Genomic DNA, 24235 nt, shown 5'->3' with positions numbered 1-24235 from the left:
CCTTGTTGCAGACCCTTGGATCAGACCCTTAATGTACAGGATATTTAACTGATGTCTTGATGACCTACTATGGGAACAGGATGGTGGTTCCTTTCGAAACTCTGTCCTGGGGGCAGCTTTTAGTAGCTATTCAATGACAGAGAGATGGATTTTATAAGTATCTGGATCTTAAGGAAGGTTTTTGTTAAGAGATGGTAAGTCAACACTTCATATTTTCTCACTGTTCTATTTCACCCTTTCTCAAAACAGACTGTGTATCACTCTGTGGGAATTATGCAACAGCAGAAATCAGAAGATACTTTAGAGACTGAAAACCCCAGAATTATATTCCTCTAGTCTTCCTTCTACTTGGATGTGTAGCACATCAAACTTGACGGAAATAAATCTTCCATACCTGAATGTCGGCATTAGCTTTAAGCTGAAAGATTTCATCAGAAAGAATTATTTAATAGTAATTTTGCTTAATGTGACAAACTGACAGGGTAAGCCATGAAGTCTACAAAGAATTGCCCATTAATTTGACAAACCTAGACCACTGACTATCTGAGGAAAGAATTTGATTCAGTTTTTATTCTAACACTGTATTGATCTTAGAATGATCTTAGCATTCATTTTGGTACAGTAGACCAGTGATTAAATTTTGTGTGTTTTCTTTTTCATAAGATATTTCGCAATTTCTCTGTGCACTGAATCACCAATATAATCTGATGGAATTTCTTTTTCATATAAATGAATTCTCAGTGATAGATGAAAATCACTGAAAGTTATTTGGTTTGAAAAGCACTTTGGTTTAAAGGTTTTTTAGGTACAGTACTTACCCCTAAATTCGTGTGAATGTCAATGAGTGTCCTTAGAGGACAGAGATGTGTAGCTTTAAGACTTTAAACCTGCAGGTAGCATATAAAGCAAGGAACCTATAGAGTCTTCCCACGTTCTGGACAACATATCCATCATGGGAATTTTCTCAGTTTGTGCTGATAAGCAATGCAGAGCTTTCCACTTTTGTTACCTTTTGTAGGAAGAAATGCCAATTGCACAGGCTTAAGGGAGAGACGTGCTGGCCTGATCTTCAGTCAGGCTGACTGGGAGACTTGGAGTCAACACTTCCTGTTGTAGAGCTGATAAAAAGCCTGACTGACTCTAATTTTCATTTTCATCCCTCCTTTGATCCCTGTTAAAGACAATGGAGACACTATATTCTGGGAGGGCAAAAACATCCACTGTTTTTAAACTACAACAGTTTCCAAATTTCTCTGCCTTCTGTAACACATTAATACCAAACTAAGAAAAGGTTAAATAATACCAGAGCAAGAAGTACAGTATACTTCAGAATGTCCTGTCATGCAAATACTTTACAAGAAGAGGAATGGTATAAAGCTATTTTATATCAGCCCTCTGCATGGCTCAGAAATTACCTATAGAAAAAGGTCTTTTCAGGGAGCAGTGCCCATGCCCCTTAAGGTTTTCAGGGAATCATCTCCACGTGGCTACATTTGACCTCGTTAAAAAGATTGCATTCAAACAAAGGGGAACTAATGTAGAATTCTCAACAAAAATTAAAAAAAAGAAAGCTTCCCAAAACTTGCAGTGGTCTTAGCTGGATATGCTCATCTTGTAATTGTATTTTCCCAAGAGCCTTTCTCCCAAAGAAGAGGTTGAGATGCTATTGTGATGTCAAAACTGACTCACTGTTACAGTTGCTATTAAATGTTAGCAGCTGTAATTAGGGGAGAATTTTGAAGCTGCAGTGTCGTATTGTCAGTTGTAACAGCTTTTAATTATCTTATATTTTTCTTTAAAGTGATCAGCTTTGCAGAAGTTGAATGTGCTTTTATCATTTTTACTCTGAAAAAGAGCTGACACATTTAATATAATTTAGATAGAAATACTGTTACCTCAGAAAACAATTGGAATCTGTGAACTTTCTAAAGGATTTTGAACACAGGAGACAGCCATAGTGCTTAGAGGGATTTTGCCATCATCCAATTAAAATAGTCCTCCATTCTCTCTAATACCATTCTATCTGGTCTTAAAATGCGTAAGACTAATTACATTAGCCCACAGAGGCTTGCATGGCTAATACTATCGGCCATTTCCTCAAATAGAAGACTTATAAATGATTAACCACTTTGCAAATAATACCGATATTTCTACTGCTGGACTAAATTTGATACATACAGATGCTGTCATTTTTACACTCTGCTTGCAGCAGCGTATGGTACTTGTGCGTAGAATAGATGTCAAAGTTTAAATTGCAACGACCGATTCCATTGTCCCTCCAGCCTACTTTAGTCTATCAGGAAACCAAAACCTTTTGTTGCTATTTCTAATCTGGTCTTATGCTGAGGATAGAAAGAATAAAGACAGAGCCTTATAGATTAGTCTTATAATAGGACAAGCCTTGTTATGCATGACTTCATTGTCTTGAAGTCCCTTCACTTGTATCAGAAAAAAAAAAATTTCAGGGAAGGACCCTGGTTCTTAAGGACCTGAAAGAATACTGTCGGTGTAGGTTCTGCTTGTAAAACAGAGTCTGGGTTAGCAGACTGTCCTGTGGCATGCAGCAGTCTAGAAGGCAAGACAGCTACAGAAAGACTGTACATTAGTGTCATTTTTGGCAGGCAGCATCCTTGTCAATATGCATGAGCACTCAGATGAATGAGAGAACCTGTCACCCAAGGGATGTGACACATTGATGACGACAACCAGTCACAGGTCCTCTAACATGTAGTTAGATGAAGTTCTCTTACCATTGTCACTCTGAAAGAAGGAAAACTGCGAGGCAGGAAAGGACAAGCAGCAGCAGTAGTGCAGCCATTCTTGCAGCCAGTATTGATGTTTTCACTTTCAGGATCCTGCTTCGTAATTGATTCCTCAAGACTGGAAAAAGTGAAAATTCTGTCAGTTTCAGGAGCCCCAGCAAACCTGAAAATTAATCCTTATATTATGATATTGTCCACTGTAATCCCATTAGAGACCAATTTAACCCATTAGAGACCAAATTAGCCCATTAGTTCTGGGAATGCCGTCTCACCCCAGCATGTTGGTATTAGGTTGTATTATTTTGATAAATTTTTATTTCGTATATTGTAACATTCATATCCAACTAAAAATGCATAATGGGAGAGATTCATGGTCATGTCATGACCTGGTTCATGTACTCTGCTTTTAATTATCACTGGCTCTATCCTACAGTCACAAATCACAAAAGCAAAAGTAATTAATCAAGCAGGTATGGATGAGCATCCTTTATCCTTCTAATACGTGCCTAGTATATATCAAGAGATGGGTAATAAGACTATAGTGTTGGAGAAATGATAATTCCTTCTCCCTGTGAAACTCCAAAAAGCTCACAAAATGCTAGAGGGGAATTTTGTTGTTATGAATCTAAATCTTAGATTCGAAATTTGGAAAATGGGAGCTTTCACTTACCACAGAATGAAAGACTCTTTTCTTTCAAACATATTCATTCAAACAAATTCAAACAGGAATTTACTTCCTGTTCTAGGCAGATCTAACACCCTGGCATGTTTTTGTTTGTTTGTTTTTGTTTTTGTAAATATAAATGCCCATCAAAGTAAATCTCATCAGTAGTAAATGCAGTGCCATCTAAATAGTGTTAGATGGTACTGAACAGTTATATGGTCACAGTCATACAGTAATCTACAGAATGTTCATTATCTTGGTGAAAGAAAATCTCTAACTATTCCCTTGAGGTGGATTTGTAAGTAGTGGGCATGTCCTCTTAACTTGTGCTTTAATACTCAAAAGAAGTTTATTTCACTGAATGCTTTTCATTTTTTATTTTCCATATAAGGAGTGTATATACACACACACATATATAGCCACATAAGTCCTAAATAAATTTATAAATTGATGCAGGTATTATGCTTTCCAAAGTAAATAGGTTTTTGAAAAAAACTTGGACTTAAATAGCACTGCATGAGATATCCAGCACTGGATACACATTTCCCAGTGCTGCGAGAACGTAAGTTCCACTAAAGTTTAGGAGGCCTAAAGCATTGGCTCTGAATAAACCATTTGTGATGTGACTTACTTTCATGGAGGCATATTAAATTAGAATATGTGAAAATTAGTCTATAGAATCTGAGTAAGAAAATATTTTCAGTATCTTCTGATACCTTTGTACATAGCCTTTCCACAGGCTTAAACTCTCACTATCCCAAGGAAAGCAGTAAGAGTAATTTAAAATTGAGTAAAGAAAGGAAGTAGTCTTTTTTACTTTGAGGAAGTATTGGCTGCTTCTTGAGATTATTGAATTTTCGTTCCAGTATACGGGAAAGCACTACAACGCCAAGATGAAACAGAAAGCTTAATAGGCACTGTAGCTCTTGATGTTTATGGAAACTTTGCCAACAATCTTAAAAGAAGCTGAATTGGACTCTAAAGTACTGACACAAATGAAATTAGGAGGAAATATCCCTTGCAACGGTAATACCAGATGTGTCATTCACACTTGTAAAATTCTACATTATTCTTCATTTTATTAGATTAAGTTAGAAATCGCGTGTGTCCAAGACCAATGGGAAATCTTACTTGTAGAAAAAGACTGGCGTTTATTTTTTCAGCAACAGATTGAGATAATGGAAATCTTACAAGTAGCTTGATTACTTACAAAATTAGCTTTTAAATAAAAGAATTTGACCTTACTTAACAAGAAAAAGGTGCATATCTCTTCCATATTTAAAGTTTTACAGGAAACTGTCACAATCCTACTTGGGGTGGGGGGCACAACTTAATTCTCTATCATTTTTGCAGAGTTGTAACATGGCAACAACATTATGATATCCAGTTGACTAAGTGTACTGTTACTTGCGGAACACTTCAGGTCATTATGGAGTACTTGTTATTGTTAGGCACTAGATGGCCTGCTTGCTAAAACATAGTAATGAAGACTTACACAAAGACAACTTGCAAAAGCACTGAGTGCAAAATAAGTAAATAAAAATGCATCTTTGATTTCTAATAGAGGACGATGCATTTAAACTATCCGATGCAAAGTAACATATGCACTGAAATCTGCAGATAGTACAACCTACCTGAAACCAATTTAGTACACAACTATTTTGTTCTTATCTTGCAGGCAATATTTAGTTCCTCTGTGTATGATTGCTTAAGGAAGACCAGTAACTCATTCATACTTTGAGTGAAAACATTCTTCTCTACCCCGCAATGTCTTACCAGTGCTGGCATCATTGAAATATCTAGCTACACGTGCATCTCTTTTCCTTCCCACTACAATAAAAGATCAAAGTTTCCCATTGAAAGATGGGGTACTAACCTGTATATTCTGCAATTTGTAAGCTCTTAGTTCTTTTGAGGGAAGTTAAAAACTGACAAGTACAAGATACTGGTAGCATTTGTTTTAGAAAACTAATGGTTTATTTTATTATGCTCAGAAACATGAAAAGGGTCAGTAATAATCGTTTCTACGGAGCAAATGTAACAGCTAACTTTTTAGGAGTTAGTTGTACACATACACTCAATCTGATCTCAGATAGCAATCTATAGAAAATAATAATTAAGAATAATAAGCAAAACAACACCTTGCTGAGTTTTTTGTTTGTTTGTTTGCTTTGGTTTGATTTCTCGTAATTGAAGGCTAGATGTGACCTGTGAGTATTGCAGCCTGAGTCCTGTGCTGGAATAAACCACAATAAACTATATTTTTCAGCAATTTTGATATTTTCATTTGTTGGACTGTGACTCGTGTTGATGTCAGTAGAAGGAAATACGTGGTGACTTGAGGTGGTGTTCAGTTTGAACTTTTGGACATCAATTTTTAAAAATTGATTTTATTTATTTAAAATGTAATGAAATAATCATTTCAATAACAAGCTTTCTTTAAAAACAGTTTTACTCTTCAATTGAATGGCTAAATAATTAAGCACAGATTTATTTCAATATGATTATTCACCTTCTTAATTTCAGGTCAGTTGCAAGACTAATGAGATAGCTGAAATTCTAATGATTATTTTATCTATCATTGATAGAGTTCTAAAATATTAGCAGTCAAGGAGAGTGCAAAACTATTACCGTTCTGCAGAGACCATGGGAGAAGTATATATCTGAACCAAGGAACAGAACATAATCTACATTCCAGGCAACACTATTTTTGGTCATCAGCTTGGAAAGTCATCTTGCAGATATTTTTCAGCTGAATTCCCCTAATGTCTCTGTTATAAAACAAATAAATGAACAAACAACAGAAAGCCCCACTGTACTTATTTCTTATTGTATAAGAAAGGGCATTCTGTGGCTAGCGTAATTACTTGTTTCATTTTCTCCTGAAATCACATGAATTTTAACAATGGATTCAGATGACTGATCATATTTTTCTAGGACAGAAAAGATATTTCAACCTGATTTTTGTGTGCTTTAATCTGAGTAAGAGTAGAACACGATGGCAAACATATGGCAGAATATAGTGTGTTCCATGAAAATGTCTAATTATTTATTTTTTTCCTACAAAAAACCATTGCATCCCAATAGAGGAGGAATGACAAGAACTTGTATTTTTTTGATTTGGTCAAAAAGTGTATGCCTCCATACTCCAGCCAAGTCTGAGCATGAATCTCTTGACTTGATTTTAAAGAAATCAGACTTGCCAGTATCCCTCAGGTTACAGAGAATGATTCTCCATTTAAAACAATGCAGCATTCGTCCACACTGTGCACTGAGGAACAATATACCTCCTCAAACTCTGTCAACAACAAAAAAATCTGTGATACATGGCATATAATAAGAAAAAAAAAATCTCATCACTAATGCTGGTAGTAGCAGTCAGGAATGGACTACTGATGATGTACATGCTTCTGCTGATGCATGGACAAACATCACTGTGAGACATTCAACTGTCTCTAGGAATTAATCACCTCTGGATAACAGAAAATTGGTGTCATAGTGGGATTCCATTGGGCAAATAGACCTTCAAACTTACAACAACATGTCGCACTCTTTTAATATACTGGCCCATTAAAAAAAGTTCATTTTATCTCATAATACTTTAAAGTCTACTTTTGGACAAACATCATTAAGTTCCAGGAAAGTATTCCAGTAATCTTGTTAAACTTTCTGATGTTTTGTTCCTAATGGTTATGTTGTGATAGAAACTGTGGCTACTTTTCAATACCACAATACTTTAATAATTCCAGTTCCTATACGAGAATAGAACATTTGCTTTGGGAATAGTGCAATTAATACATATCGCATATAACGCAACACTGGAATTCCGATAGATTTTAGTAATGGCACAGCGAGTTTTCGTTACTAAGCACTCAGGGTTTGAATTTAGTAAGTTCTGAACGTCTGTTATACTGGAACTCATTAGGACATCTGTCTGACAGTTACATTGTCAGAGGTTAAAGATTTGAAATGTTATTATTTTCTCTATTCATTTAATCACAAATCAATATTTCTACTTTTTATACCAGGAATTGATGTAGCAGTTAATCTTACCACTGTTGTTGTTCTACCTTTTGATAGAATACATATAATTAGGTCCTTGTGTCACTTGTGTTGCTTTTGCTTAAGTCATTCAAAACAACTTTTGCATATAAAGAAAAACATCCATTTTCTTGGTAGGTCTTAAATTTGGAGGCATAATTAGCTGATGTAAAGGAACAGTCTGTCTGATGTGTTTTCATGACATTTCTAGTACAACCTTAATACAAATGTCTGATTTCCTGAAATAACCAAAAAGCCTTTGGTCATTTCTAGTTGACTGAAACAGGCAAAGTCACCAAAAAGTGAAGCATAGTAAAAATTACACATGATACAGCATATAATAGAAGCCCATGTTATTCAAAGATTCTCTATGTTGTGATTACTTCAGCTAACAGGCTGTTATGTGTTTTTGTGGCATTTTTGTGCTCTTTTCTGTCTTTCTTACATTCAAATAATAAGCTGCTATCAAGTGGTGATGTCACTCTATTTATATGCAAAATTCATGTTTTCACTTGGGTTTGTGGAGTAGGGACAAAACAGAGGAAGAAGAATATGCATCTATTTGAAACTTTAATCTAATCATTGTTCATATTATTCCTTTAAGATTTTTCCTCATCTAATTCCTACTTTCAAGAGCTAATATTCCATTTTCTTCAAAAATGTTCTGTGCAGTGTACCAGTAATGATAGAATCATGGGCCCATGATATTGTGTGAGAAAATGCACTTCAAAGTGATTTTTAAAAGCTTCTTCATGCACATCAATGACCTACAGGACCCTGATACACAGATGTACACTGCTCTTATTATTAATGTAGTTGTGACTCTCCCCCTCTCCCCATTAAAAACCTGTTGAAGCTGCTCATCCTCTTGCACTATGTCAGAAGAAGGAGAATGGATGGGAAATAATATCCCAGACGTTCTGTTCTACATTACAAGGCTGAGTCTGTGCCACATCACTTGTGTCTGGGCATCCTTGACAGTAGGCTGTCCACACTCAGTCAACGGTCATGCAGATTTCTAGCTAGAAATATTTTGTCCACATTACAAACCCCCTTCTATTTCATCCTAATTGTTGACAGGTTTCAGTGATGAGGCAGTGAAGAAATGCAAATACCATGTTTTCCATTGTTTGAGTAGAAGTCTATGAAGGAGCTACAGTATCTCTGTGAAGTTTATGGATGTAGGCAAAACATTAAAAAGCAAGTTTTCTGAGATTCTGATAAGCATCAGCTTTATCATGGCAGGCTTGAGTCAAGATCATACCTTGTTTTGATCTGGCCTGACATTTGTAATGACATCTCAAATTAAGTTTCTAATGCTGACACATAACGTTCTATGCAAATGTTTAATAAAGTTCTCTTGCTCAGATAGGTAGGCTATCTCACTTTATGCTCAAGTTAAGGCATTCAACTTCCAGAGCTATTGTTCTGGCAAATTTTGTAAACCCTAAAGATGCCACTGATTTCAGTGGACTTTGAATCAATGTAATAGAAAATTGTTGAACATAACTTCCACTTTTTAAACCATATTTACTATATGGGTAAATCAAAATTTAAAGTACAGAATCAGGCCCTGCACACCATGCTGTAACACACATTTAAATAACCTTATAACTCTGTTTCATCCAATTTGTGACTCTTTTTGAGGAGTATTTTTTGTACAAGTACTCCAACTGAATTTTGGTAGTTGCCTTCTCCCAAGCCTAAATAGCTACGCTCCATCATTTCCACTGGTAATTTAGTTTTCAATCCCCTTTCCAGAATCACTTTATAGTGTAGTGCTCCTGGCACAGAATTTCAGTGCTTTGAGAAGCAATCCGTGTGTTTGCAATCTGTACAGCACTTTGGGGATCTGTCAAGATGAGAGGTGCTATGCACTGGAAAGTGTTTTACCAGAACAGCTAGATGATTCCAGTGTCTGGGGTTTTTTTGGTTTTGTTTTGTTTTTAAAATAACAGAGAAAAAAAAGTACATTTTTGTCTATATAAGCTGTAGAATTAAAGAAGCATTTTTCTTATACATCATTAAGGCACTATACCTTTTAGTAGTAAATGAAATTTCTTAAATATTTACATGATTTCACCTTTCAAAAGTTGGTATATCTTTAATAGTCATGCATATGCTAATGCTGAGTTATTAAAAGGTCGGTCCAACTCCATTAGTACATAAAGGATTAAGTTAATTTTTGTTGCAATTCATGCATAATTTACTATACAGCTTTTGTTTGAAGGTAACGTCAAATAATGTGAAAAAAATGCAGAAAGCACAGAACAAAATAATTATTATTGTTATTCCTATTACTTGCACTATATCAACACGTTGAAGCAAAGGTCATTTGAAGCTACAAATGTAGTAAGGAGATAATTCCTCCTTAGGAGTATTGGAAGAAAAACAGGTAATTAAACACGGAGTTGTGTCAGAAGGAAATAATCAAATGATATTACTTAATTTGATTTTTAAATATATATTTACTATATCTATCTTATAATGTCATAAGAGATAAATTCATGCCCTTAATCATGTAAAATATGAATTAATAAGGCTTGATCTTAATCCTTTTTAACTATATAAATAGCTGGGATCAAACGGAGACGCTTTTGGTGTCCCTCTTCATAAATCACAAGAGATCTTTTATGAAACTGCCTTTCATTTTCTTTTATATACGTTTATTTCCCAGCATTAGGAGAGGAAAAAGGGTGGTTCACTTCTTCCTCAGAGAAAATATTTCTAAAGCCACAGCACGCCGCAGCTGTTATTGCTGACGCCTTTCATGTCCGCAGCACCTTTCCCTTTGAGCGATTCCCAAAGTGCTTTACAGACCCTAAATAGAGGGATTTTTTTCTTCACACCACCGTCAGTCTGTCCCAACAGTGTTGCACTGAAGTGGCTTTCGGAAAGTGAGCACGGAACAGCATGTCACGACATGTTCCAAAGCTAAAGGTGGCAGTTTTGTCTTTGTATGCAGGTAAAGAAAAAGGAAGGGTTTTCCTAAAAACTGCCTGAGGACTGGAGACACATTTACTTATTGAATTATTCCTCTGTTTTGTCTCTGTCTGTGTTGTGTTGGGTTTTTTTGTTTGTGTGTGTTTGGTTCCTTGTGTGCGTGTTTGGTTTTTTTGATTTGGTTGCTTTGGGTTTTTTTTTTGTGTGGGGTTTTTTGTTGTTGTTGTTGTTTCATTTGGTCCTTTTTCTTCACTCTTTTGTTATATTTTGTTTTGAGTTTTTTTGGTTTTGTTTGTTTGTTTGTTTGGATTTTTTTTTGTATAAGGACTAAGGTTTTGGTTTATGCTCTAATATAATTTATCTTGAGGTGGTTTTGTTCTGCTGTTGGAAAAGCCTTGCTCTCAAATCATGTTCTCTTAGGAGGCTCTTACATTACATACTGCAATGTTTTATTCATATAGTGTATTTAGATAGGGTGAATTTGCTAAAAAAATGTGTTGACTGCTTCCCTGCTGTTTGGACACATACATAAATTAGGAGAAAATTCCTTCCAACCTGTGTAATTAGTTCTCATGTTCATGGTACTCCTAGAGATTCTGGTTGAGTTTATTGTTCATGAATATGTATTCTTATGTATTGTATCCATGTGTTACATGCGACAACTTTGGACAAACATGGTGATTAGGCTGTTAATTGGTGACATATGTGCTAAGGTCCAGAAAACTTCTTTTATGATTTATTTTCTATTTTAAATTCCTGACCAGTACCTTCTAGTTTGAGCCTCATTTCCATTTAAGCTATCTTTAAGAAGAACAAAAATCTCATCTGAAAATGAGGAGCTGTGCTGCCACTGGATGAAAAACATACTGTTTCTTATCTAAAGGCTTCCATGGAGACTATGCTACTGCTAAAATTTTCTCTTTTTGCTGTACTGTATAAACTTTTGCTCGATGGAAATAGATTGAATATGAAACATTTTGCTTCTGTGAAGTGTTCACAAGGATGAACTATTTTCTTCCTGTTTTACCCAGTAAGAAGAAAATACATTTGATGCTTAGCTGGTTATTAATTACAATAATAAGTAATGAAATGCATTAGTTAAGGACCATGTAAGGGTATATTTCCAGACAGCCTCATGGGAGGTTGGAATACACCAATACTAAAATATGGTTTATGCATGCTTTGTTGCTGTAATGTCCTGGTCCTGTTTTATGTAGGCACGCTGATAATTTGCTGAGCAGGAATTATGGCAAAAGTTCAGCTACTCTTCCTTTCAGGCTTGGAGTACTGCAAGAACTTGTGACAGAAATCTATGAGAGTGATTTCACAGGACACTCAGCCTTCTCTGAGTATATTAAGCTGAGGCAGAGAGAAACTGATGGAAATATAAAGTTTATGCAATTAAAAAAAGGGGGGAGAGGCGCGATGGAAGAAGGCAATTGATTTCAGCTACTCTAGAATGTTGTTATGTGTATGACTGGACTCAAGGCAGAATTGTACTTAGTGTAAGTAGGTAACAGACAATGTAGCATTCCGCTGTGAGCAATACTCCTACACTTATTTACAAATACTTGAATGGTACACTGCGAAGTGTATTTTTCTACTATTCAATAATGGAAGTTATTAACTGGCAGTGAAGCAAAATGCATTCTGTATGAAACAGGTGATCTTGATAATTGCTATTTCAAAGGATTTGACACAAGTGACTAAAATCAGATTTACGTTCATTTTTAAATGAATAAAAATGTGGTTTAAGTTGATATACATCCAACAATCACATATGTGGTTTCACCTAGGTTCTCATTGTGAGATAAGCAAGTTGTGGCTCCCACTGGCTTACTTCTTTTGTTGATTGAAAGGGGTGTGGGGTGATATTTTCTCCTGGTGATAAGAATTTCCAGTTTGATTTTCTTCATCACTGGAAAGAAAATAAATTAAAGAAGCCTCATTTAAGTCAGTACCATCACACTAATAAAAATAGATCAAAGAATAAATCAGTCCTTTAGTGGATTTAGAGTAAAATCGTATGAAGGAATGAATATGAAAGCTTGATAATGTAACAAATTGTCTGTTTCTCTTTGAGGTAGGTCTTTGAACATGATCTTGAAATATACACAGGAGTGGATCCTGTGGATAAATATTGACTGCAAAATAATTTATCTTTGAAACATTCTAGAGCAGGAAAGTGAGTTCAGGTTGTTTGTTATCATTTGTGCCTGGCCTTAAAAAAATTGAGGAGGATTCCTGTCAGGCAACAGGTTTGCAGTGTTTCTAACTGTCATCAAAAATGGTAATGAATACCACTAAAGTCTCTACCTTTTTAAAAAAGTTAACCACCATCACAACCAGCCAGTTTCTTAAGTGAAACGTGGTATGTGTGGTGGCAAAGGACAGAGGTTGCTGTGTTCAGCTATGTTAGTGACCCCAACAAAACAGAAACACAAAAGAGATGAACAAAACCATGGCACACCCTGTGGCAGTTGCACTTTCCCGCCCCGCCCTGAAGCCGGTGCGGCAGCTGCCCACCCCCCTCCCAGAGCTGGCCCTTGGAGGGGCCGTTACCGGCTCTTTGTGAGACCCGCAGTCGCTGCGCGGGGGCGTTAGCAGGGGAGGGGCCAAGAGCGCCCGCAGCCCAGAGGAGCCCAGAAGCTTCTGGAACGGCCACAGCCGGATCCGATCAGGCTCTAAATGGGTTTCCTGCCGGCGACGCCCCTGGTGTGTTCTCCTCAGAGCTGCAGGCCGGCCGTGCTGCCCGAGTCCCTCCCCTCTGACGGAGAAGCCGCCTGAGGTAATCTTGGGAGCGCCTCACCTCGGCGTGTGGGTGAGGGGTAAATTACTGAATATATGCTTTAATAAGGCCTCGCCTGGTAGGCGAGTGTAAATTCCTCGTCTGGGACAGAGGAGTGTAAAGTCCTGGCTGCAGTAGGCTGGTGTTTCTCTCTTATGGGCAAAATGGGGCAGAGAGGGCTCTGGTTTGCTTTCTTGTGTGTGCGCGCTGTGGATCCTCATCGTTCTTATTCCGCTGCACCCCAAATAATCTCCTAACCTAATATCCGAACCTGTATCTTCTGGGAGTGCTAACTAATTGTATAAACCCCATTTCTAATTGGTTTATCAGTGGTACTTCTCCGGCCAGAATAAAGTTTGTTTTGGCCCATGTTGTTCAACTAAACTTATTTTGGGGTGCCTCTGTGCCACACCCAAACAAAACCCCACACTCAACACTAAAAATCTGCAATACCAGAAGAAATCCTACCTAACAGGCCAGCAGCTGGGGTCTACAGGATGGAGTTGAAATCCGTATCAACATGATTCAGAATTTCAAACTCCTTGGCGTATAGCATAGAACTGCTTAATTACCAGTGGGCCCTTCAGAGGGAGCCTTTGTGAGCTAGAATAGTTGCAAATAGCTCACTCCTCAGTTAAATAACATTATGATCATGCTGTTGACTGACAAACAGAACCTGTGTCACGGGGATCTTTGGCTCTGAGAAACACTGTTTTAACACAGGGATTTAAATACTCCTATTTAAGGACTACATGGTGGAATAGCAGCAAATGAAAGGGATATTGTATTAAAAAAGTGTGGTATAGTAGCTAAATTTTTCTATTTATTTAAATAGGTTCAGGAATGGGAGTAATATTTTAAGTATTTCTCCTGTATTATAACTTCAATATTTGGATATTGATGTAGCTTTGGACTTCAGTGTAATATTCCTAAATTTTAAAAATAGTCTATAGTTTTTATTTTCTTAAAACTTGATATACCAGTTACAAGATATTACCAAAGCTTAAGTATTCCTGCTCTAAGTCAAATCTGAACCCAGGTATCAAGAAAGTGTTGCTTTTTCATCTGAAGTGGACACCTGGACTCTTTTCTGCATTTACTATTTTTCTGTGATCCTCCTGAGTAAGAAATAGCAGTTGAGTCCTATAATAAGCAACCAGAATTCTGCCTCAGTTGGGACCAGGTAGATAGAGCCTTGTGTGTAAAAACCAGGTTTAGATTCTGTTCTCACATTGTACTCCATTAGGTAGTTAAACTTTTTATATTCTGCCTACTTTTCAAGGTATAATTTGACAGCTGCTAAACGAAGATAATTATGAACAACAATTTAAATATTTAAATTATGCCATTAATATTTAGTATATTGGACAAAAAAGCAGCTACGTTTAAGTGCATAGATACTCAGATGAATGAGAGCAAATCTCAAATTGTTTTTTTTTCCTCCTCCTACCCTCCATCCTGTCCATCTGGGCCATTTGCCTGACTAGTTACAGAAGTCAGCGGTACAGACGTCAATGCATTCTTTTGAAAGGTGGGAAAATGGCTTGGCAAGCTTAGATGTTACTTTATGTTGAAAAATTTTATTTGTTCTTAATTTTTTTTTACCACCTTAGAAGTGTTAGTGAGTGCTGAAACTCATGAAGGGTCCTTTGGAGTTGGACTACTCTGTTTAGCCTCTTGTATTTTTTTTTCCTTTCCTCTAGTCATCAAGAAAGCCTCTGCCATGTGCTGTACTGGGACGGCCTTTCTGCCCACTTCCTTTCTTTTTTCTTTTTTGTATTTTATCTTGTCTGTCTGTATTAGTTCATCTCTAACTTTTCCCACCGTTCTCATACGCTCTTTTGACAATTTCTCTTACTGACCAGTTTGTCTGACTCTGTCGTTTCTATTTGCAGTTTCTTTAGACTTTCTCTTTGCTTGTGGATGTGTGTTTATGTTGTTTTCCCATTTTGTAGTATGTATATTTATGATATGTAGACAAATACAAGAGATATTAAATATTGTATGTGATTAGAAATACTCTGATTTTGTAAATATCTTTCAGGATGATGCTTGATTGCTAGAAAGTACCTCATGCTCTCTTTGTTTGCATTGCTGTTGCCATAGTATTCCTATCAGTGCTATGGCACGAATGACAGGTGATATACAGCTATGACTATATAAATAGATTGCTTTAAGAACAGTTTTCCCATGGCTTAAGATGTTCCACTGTATATCTAAGCAGAACCTTCGAGTCATGTTGTTGGGTTTTTTTTAAGGTTCAAAACTGTTCTTAGAATTGTTGAGAAAGACAGGTAAAGACCATTTAAAAATAGTGTATTCTACAGAAGTTCAAGAATGATAAGTCATTGTTGGTTGTTTTTTCTACATTGAGACTGGTTTTCTGTTAAAACTCAACACTACCTATTAGGTGGCTGTACCCTTTAGTGTAATCATTCAGGGAAATTTATGGCTGTAAAAGTACAAAAAGTCATGTTTGTATTTATCTAAGATGTGTTCTATTATTTCCATGTTTTAATATATTTTCTTTATTTTGACACAAATAGTTTTAATAAAATGGTCCAAAGTTTGTTCCATTTTAGAAGAGTAAATAAATATATGCATAGTAATGTAATGCTAAGAAGTTCCACTCTGCAGTTTTCCTGACAAACCTCTGAGTCCTGCTGTTGTTATTCTGTAATACCTAGAAACTCCGCTGTGGTTATAGGAGTTCTTATCAGTTATTTTTAATATAAGTTATCTACTGGCATTATCACAACGTTCAGAATTGATTTGGGAGAGTTTTTCATGAACTCTTTAGACTATTCGAGTTGTGTACTCATCCTCAAATTGCTTTGTAAAGCTTGACAGATAAAACGCAAACTTTTGAGTGTGAGTAGAATTCCCTGTATCTTCAGAACTAGAGAGAGAGGAACAGTATACCATTAATAACCTTGATAATAATAAAAATAGTTTTATAGCATGAGATTATTTATTTGGAAGTTATATATGCATGGCTTTAAAATATTTTTACATTATAGTTTATAGGAAATCCTTACATTAGTGTTGCCACAGAAGAATTTGGGGTAGGGCCTGGAATTTGGTTTGAGTGTAGGCTTTTTATGTTTTTTTTTTCCCCTCAAAAATCAACTGTAAGTTTAAAATATTACTCTGTAAACATCAGGATGTGAAGTTAGGTTGTTGTGTGGGTTTTTTTTTCCCCTCTGTTTTATTATTTTTCAGTAACATTTATAGTAAAGTGGTAGAATAGTGCTATCCAGTATACACAGAACATGCTACCATTCTGAAATTTTGTTTTTGTTTTGGGGGGAATTAAATATCAATTAAATATCAACTCTTTATTGTAACCCATGCTCTTTTGTTGGTGTTTTGCATGGAAACAATATAAATACATTCATTTTAATAATAGTAGGTATGACAATGTTCTTTTCCGGAATAAAAGCTTTCTGAAGGTTGAATGTACATGGGCAGTTACTTTAGTGGGATGACAATTGCTGGAGATGTTTAGAAAAATACAAGACAGTTAAGAAATAAAATCATAATAGTCAAACTAATATATTTGTACAATATCACCACATTTCTTTCATTAAACTCATGCTGCTGCCATAGTGTTACCGCAAATGATAATCGGTATCTGCTGATGATTTCCTTATTTATGTATTTGGAGTTTCATATTATAATGGATTTGTGAAATGGCTGTTTATAGTACACTGTCTCTTCACTCCTGAATGTCTGTTTAGTCTCTTATTGTGCTTTATACTGAATTACTAAGATACTGTAAATAAGCCAGTGATTTACTAAAATACTGCAGGTAATGCAGTAACTGTGCCACATAAACTGCGTATCCAGCTCTCATCTGTGTCAGCAATCTCATTCAGGTTAATTGAATTACTCCAGTGAGCAATGCCTTTTTTCCTAAGTGAAGACTTGCAGGACTGGATTTTTATTTTGTGTCGCTCCTTTTGTATAATCATAAAGCCAGAAAATGTTTTACAGTTAAATCATGCTGGCATGGAAAGATATACCTTACAGATCTAGTTCACATGTTCCTTATCTGTTACTTACTCCCAATCAAAAGCAGGTTATAGAGTTGAAATGGAATAGCAATATTAAGTGTTCCTAATCTGTTTCACTGCAAAGTCAAATGTTTTAAATTATCCTGAAAGTGGTACCGCCGAAAGGCAGTAACTAATGGGTGAAGGCAATTATTGGCTTCAATACTTTCTTCAACCACAGCAACTTGATCTGCAGGAGTGAATCAATCTGTGCTATGACGGGGAGAATAAAATCGGAAAAGACAGGAGACACTTACATGTTTACCTGCACAATTAAAAGAACGTAGATGAGTTCGCACGGGCGTATTTGAAACAGATACTAAGCTGGTAGGAGCTAAAATTTCATTATCAGGATAAATCTTTTAGCTTTAGTTCTATAAAGAAAAGTTTTTCTCCTTCTGTGTTGAAATTTGTGCACTGCTCTTGTGGATTTAGACACATAATCTGAATTTCAATGATTTGAGTACTAATATGTAGGTTTACTTCCAAAGATCAGATTTTTGTCATCTTGAAGCAAAGGGCTGCTGTATTAGTATCACTGTGTTAAACAGATTTCCACATATTGTTGGCTGAAGTTCACCAGACTCCATCTAGTTAACATTTTCTTACCAGTTTATGCTTCTGTATTAAAAATAACCAGATTTCTTTGTGGCTAACAAATATTACATAATTTTGTCAGTACAAAACTTCGGGGAAAATTAAGACAAATGTTCCTGGTTTCCTATCTCTGAGCAAGAGGTATAAAAAGATCTGGTTCTCAGCAGATGGTTGCTTGCAAACTTCTTACCTACTTCTTCCTTTGGAAACAAAGGAAATTGAGGACTATGTGGCAGAGGGTTCAAAAGAAGAGGTTTTCTTAAGGAGCAAAGGAAAATATGCTGGAAATATTTAGATGTTCATTCACTCTGATCCGGTTCTAAGGCTCTTACCTCAGTCTTTGGGAAACAGTTTTAAGCAAAAAGTTGTGCAAAAAAATTTGGCTTATGAAAGTTTGTTAAGTCAAATATCACTTTACTGATGGGTTTTCAAACAGTTCAGCTGCTTTGCTATAGGAAAGGTATTTCTGTCATGTCTCCTTCACACAGTATTCTGTAAATTTTTAAGAATTTTTCTTTTCCTTTTTCCAGCTACTCTTGGTGTTCTACACAAATACTCATTAGTCATTCTGGAGATGGACTTGCTGTCTGGAACCTACCTCTTGGCAGTCTTATTAGCCTGTATTGTATTTCAATCTGGCGCACAGGAGAAGAATTATACCGTGCGGGAAGAACTGCCTGAAAATGTCCTCATTGGCAATTTGCTCAAGGATCTTAACCTAACGCTGGACCCAGATGTGCCCCTTTCCTCACCGCTACAGTTCAAGCTTGTGTATAAGACTGGGGATGTACCGTTAGTACGGGTGGAGGAGAACACTGGTGAGATATTCACAACTGCAAACCGCATAGACCGAGAGAAGCTGTGCGCTGGCATCTTTAGTGAAAACCGCTGCTTTTATGAGGTGGAGGTTGCTGTTTTACCTGATGAAGTTTTCAGACTGGTCAAGATCAGATTCCTAATAGAGGATATAAATGACAATGCCCCCCTCTTCCCCTCGACAGTTATTAACATCTCTATCCCTGAAAACACAGCAATTAATTCTCGTTATTCTGTTCCATCTGCCATCGATCCGGACATTGGTGTGAATGGCATTCAACATTATGAACTCCTTAAGGTGGGTTTTTTCCATTCTTCTATGTTACTGTCTGTGTTACTATGTTCCCACAACTGTTGCCAGTCCTCATCAACCCATTGTAAATCTGAAGCTGTGTACCACAGCAGTGGTACACTGCAGGTATCTGTATGGCATGTTACTCTATATCCCTGAGTGCATTCTAGTGCATCATATTTTCACTTTGTGGAACGCAGTTTATGTATGCATATGTCTAGCTGTGTAACAGTATGATGAAGCATGCATGTGTTCATGAACCCCCCACCAGCATTCAAAGTGTTAGCACACTTTGGCGAACCATCATCTTTGACCACTAAAGATATGTTCTTATTGTCACCAACATGAGAATGCCAAGTGAAACAATATTTTGCGTTGGGCTTATGTCTCCCTCTTGCATGGCTGTTTGATTTGAGCATTAGAACTTAGCTCGGAAGCTTTTGTGATGCTCATCTCTATACTGGTGGGCTATTCCAGAATGAAAAAGAGTTATTCTGTGAAAGTGGCTTCGTAGTGTTTGGGTGGGCATAATATCTGGGCAGGAGAAAGTCCAAAATATGAATGAAAGCAAGGATAACAGTGCCAATGACCTTGGAGGAGCAGATATTTCATATTCTTGTGTCTTTTATCCTTTCTAGCAAGTGACAGGAGAACTGCAATTAGGGAACAAAAGAATAAAATGTAAACATGTGGTACGTAAGAGTGTGTGATTGCCAAATAAAGGATTGCTTTCATTTGAGTTTACTTAAGTAGAGTTTAGAACAAGAAAGGAATTTATCCTAAAACTATTGGGTTATTATGTGGGAAGCTGAAAATGTTTTCACTTCCCTTCATTTGGAATAAAGAACTACTGGATAGTCTGTTCAGCAATCAATCTGACACCCTTGTTGCGGACTGGAAGAATATAGACTATATAGGCCAATATATTGCTTGATTGACTTGATAGGTAATAGTCACTGGTATTAGTACTTACTAGCAATTTAATAAAAATAAAGTGCTGCCTTATTTTAGCTCTTTTACATTTTTTACAACCTGAGGTAATTGTGGCAGTGCGGGTACTAACTAGTGACAAAGACATAAAAGTCTCTCTCAGAAAACTGCATCCCCACTGGACACTTCTGGTTAGCTATCTTAAAGAAACAAACAAAAAAAAAAAAAAAGAAAAAAAGAGAAGAAAACAAAACCAAAACAAACCCACAGGTGTCTGTCTGCTCTCAGTGTAGCCCGAGAATTTAAAACTTTTCAAGAACTTAGTACCAAGTTTGAGGTCTTCATAGTAAGCTCTTTAAAACTTCTGAATTCCTAGGTTATACTGAGAGCAGGCAGATATACGTGCATGGGGGGGGGGTTTGATAGCTAACCAGAAGCATCCAGTAGTATGCAGTCATCTTTATTTGGCATTTTAAATGAGAATATGTGGAATGAATAACAGCATACTAGATAAATAACAGTAGGAGTAGAAAATAATAAAAAATCCAGGGCTACAGACAAAATGTGGCAAAATAATACATGGTCTGAATAGAGAAATGTTAGTTAATGTATCTGCTATTCTAGGAAAAGGAAAAAAAAAAAAAGTAGAAAAAAGCAAAATCAGGAGTCCCTGGGATTGAGTGAGCAACAGTTCAGATCACCACGACAGCGGTCTTGTTTTGTGAATTTATTTTTGGACTGTGTGTTCAGAAACAGAATGTAACAGATCAGCAGAATGACAGCATATTTTTGTCACAAGTGGGAGCTCATCTAAAGTACAAGCTACAGCTCTGTACCAAAAGTAGTGTGGGACATAAGGCCTTGTCTAAAGATCTAATGTGAGGTGAGGTGGTCTGCCAGAGAGTCAGGTTTCACTGGGAGATGTGCAAGTAATTTAATAAAAAAAAAAAAGAAGAAAAGAAAATTGGTATTTGAATTAGGAAAAAAAAATAAAATAAAACCAGTTGTATGTTTATTCAAGTGCCTGAAAAACTGCTTTTGCCACATAATGGAAAGAGGTGATGTGGGTGAACACACAGTGGTATGGTCTGAAAGCTCTGAATTCTTGTGCTAGATGTGTTGCAGTAAAATTAATCTGTAAAATCACAACCCTATAGACCACCTAAATGAATTAATTGCATTTTTCTCTTGCATGCCTGTTGGTCAGGTCCTTCTTGAGTTATGGATCTCTACTGTCTTTAAGCCGGCAGTTTCACATACCTTGGGATGTTATCTGTAAAACCCAGAGGCACTTTATGGCAGCCAGACACTGTTTGGAATAGTAATGTCCACATGTTATTCTATTGGTAGTTCTTACGATGGTAATACCAAAAGTGATCATATAAGAAGAGAGAGGAAAAAGTAGTAGAAATAAAGTATTCTGGTGAGCCGACGGGGAATGTAGCATGTACAAAGATCCATCAGTCACTGGGGAAGAATAGGGAGATGAAAAAGGAAGGGAAGAGTGATGGTACCTGAGAATTCTTTCCTGGGTAACACTGAACTACTGGCAGGGAGGGTGACAGGTGCACAAGGACAATGTTTCTTGCCTTTTCTCCTGAAACACTCTTCTCCTGTGTGTTATGCTGTGGTGGTTTTTGGGTTATGCTCTGAAGATACTGATGTCTTGTGGCTTCTGATGTGCATTGACCTTTTACTTTTATAACCAGGATGCAGGAAAATGGGGTAACTGCAGCAGATGAAACTGTCTTGCCTTCTGAACAGGATGAGTCTAGCAGGGCTGATATGACAGTGTTGTGGGGAATTTTGGGAAGCACCAGAGATGAGGATGATGGGCAGGGCAGCATATTTGGAGGATGGCAGAGGAGTGGGAGATGACATGATATTCAAGTCACTTCACAGAAGTACAAAGGCCGATGCTTTAGTATGTGTGCAGCAACAGTGAAATGTGTTGCTCTATATTTCAGAGAAAGTAATAGCAGATTGACAAGCTGTTCAATGAAGAGAAAGTTCTTCAGTTACATTTTACTTTTTTGAAAAGTTTAGCTAAAAAGTGCTTATTGTCTGTGTGAATCCAGGCCTATTTTGCCAGAAGATAAAGAGATTTTTCGGGTTTTTTTGCCATAACAATTTATAAAAAAGAATAAACTTCCACTGGAAACTCAGCTGAATATTTTATAGGTTTTTAGCACATTTTCAGCAACTCTGTATCTCCTTGGGAAGGTAACATTCCTGTTGCAGTATTTCCTCACTTTGTTACCTTACAGTCTCTCAGAGTACGGGGAAAAGGTTGACTATAATTGTTGTATTCAGTTTCTTTTACAAAGGAGATAATTAAGGATAAAGTCTTCTAACTGTATGACAGACTTTCATGTTATTTTAATCTGCCTTTTTCTAAAAATACTTATAAAATAGAAGAAAACTAAACATTGTAAAAAGATATTCTTGTATTTTGGGATCAGCATTACTTGGAAGTTTCATAACACTGGATTTGATTTATTTAATACAAGAGCCTGCTACAGTTACTGCACAAATTAGCATTCAGATATTTTTTTTTCCCTGCCTGCATTTTTTCAAAATGTATCTCAATAGAGAATAACTTCTTTGTATGGAACTGATTCATGGAACTGCAACTCCAAAACTTTCCAGATGTCTATGGTTGAACTATATGCTGTCTTAAATGCATGAACTCTAAAAAGACAACAATTTTACATAACTTCTGCATTTCTTCTTATAAAACTGACTTAGGAGCTGTGTGGAAGACAAATTCTAAGAGATGTTCTAAGGAAAGTAGAGTATGTGGTGTGGGGGGAGTTTGTTTATTTTTTAGGAACATCCAAGCATATCTTTTGGATAGCTTTTGAATTGTACTTATGGTGTCCTCATTTAGAAAATGAATTACCAGAATTTGGAAATATCTCCCACCCAGACAATGTAATAGTGCTAGGAACTGACCTGGAGTGGCTCTGGTAGAAGTTTACAAATATTGAATTATTTAAAAATAGTGATGCTTTAACATTACATGAAGGTGTTACTCCCCCCTAGAAGAAGGCTTTTCAGGAAACAGTCATGCAAGGCATCTTGGTGTTACCTGTACAAATGATTATGCGTAGCATCATTAAAGATCTTGTTTCTCTGCTGAGATGCCCAAAGCTGACCATGTGTAGGGTGACATTAAGGGGTCAAATGGCAAGTGGTAAACAGTGGCTTAATAAGGATTTAAAGTAAAAGAAAAGGCATTTAGAATGAGAAATAGCTCCAAGTCTAGATGGGCAGAGTGATGGTATAACCCTGATAGTAGGAGGTGGCAGAAGGGGCAGATAAGGCAGACAGAGAAGTTGTTCAGGGAAAGAAATGGCCAGATGGACTAACATGCTTTCTTGCTCAGCTGAGATAACTACTTCAAGTATAAACTGGGAATGATAGGGAAAAAGAGGGGCAGGCATTCATAAACAAAAATACTATGTTAAAACAGCAGGATGCAAGAGCAAATTTTAAATTGAATTATTAACGAGCAGCGATTCCTGATTAAGGGTGAATCTGCAAACACTGCTGTTGTGGTTTAACCCTGGTACGCAGCTTGAACCTACAGGTCTTTGTTCACCTCTTCAGGGCATTCACATTGCTTACACACTGATTTAAAATGTTCATTGTGTCTGGCGATACGACCTCCGTGTTAAAAATACTTACATGCTGTTGTTGATTACGCTATTTCAGTACACTTAGATTTGAGTTCAAGGCAACGTAATATTTAGTATAAACTGATTAATCCACTTAGAGTTTACTGGTGTCCCAGGCCTCTGCTTTGACTATGAAGATTTTAGTGTGAAACATCTCTTTGTTGTCTCAGATGTTAAAAAGGGGAGCTGTTTCAGAGCAGCTTTTGAAAAGAATTCCAGCTCGGATGACTCTTAACAGACAGTCACATACACACTTCCAAAATGATTCGTTTAAGTGCATGTTTTAACTTTAAATTATTTTCATTGATTGCTTAGCATTTCTTGTGAACTAGGTACACCATATGCACTAGATGTTGCATAGGCACAATAATACCCCGTTAGCCGTGGACTAGAGTGAGAAGCATAATTCTGCTCTTACGGGAGTACAGCATTTTCTTCTGTGAGCTAATCCTGTGTGCTAATAGGTTGTTACTTTAATCTGTTGCAGTTTGGGAGTAAATTAGATTGGTGTTACTGTTACAGTTCCATTACTCTTACCTATTACAGTAATTTTCCTGTATTTACTTATCATTAGAAGCAGCTGGTGCATTCCTTCTGGAATAATATAATAATCTTTTTGTAGCTGTCAGTTTATGCCTCTGTAATCTGACAAAATAGATTTTTACTC

General features: G+C 36.6%; 1 protein-coding gene across 1 annotated transcript in view; it reads left to right on the top strand.

Moving 5' to 3' along the window:
- Positions 1-24235, top strand: part of PCDH11X (protocadherin 11 X-linked) — a 473232-nt gene that overhangs the window by 29049 nt on the left and 419948 nt on the right. Inside the window, exon 2 of the mRNA XM_065643156.1 lies at positions 18381-18964. Coding sequence (XP_065499228.1) covers positions 18425-18964 — 540 coding nt within the window. The 5' untranslated portion in view covers positions 18381-18424. The remainder of the gene's footprint in view (positions 1-18380; positions 18965-24235) is intronic.

The sequence above is a fragment of the Caloenas nicobarica genome, chromosome 12 (assembly GCF_036013445.1).
Source record: "Caloenas nicobarica isolate bCalNic1 chromosome 12, bCalNic1.hap1, whole genome shotgun sequence".
Classification (NCBI taxonomy): Eukaryota; Metazoa; Chordata; class Aves; order Columbiformes; family Columbidae; genus Caloenas; species Caloenas nicobarica.
The sequence above is the reverse complement of the archived record's forward strand: the minus strand, read 5'-3'. Positions and strand labels throughout refer to the sequence as shown.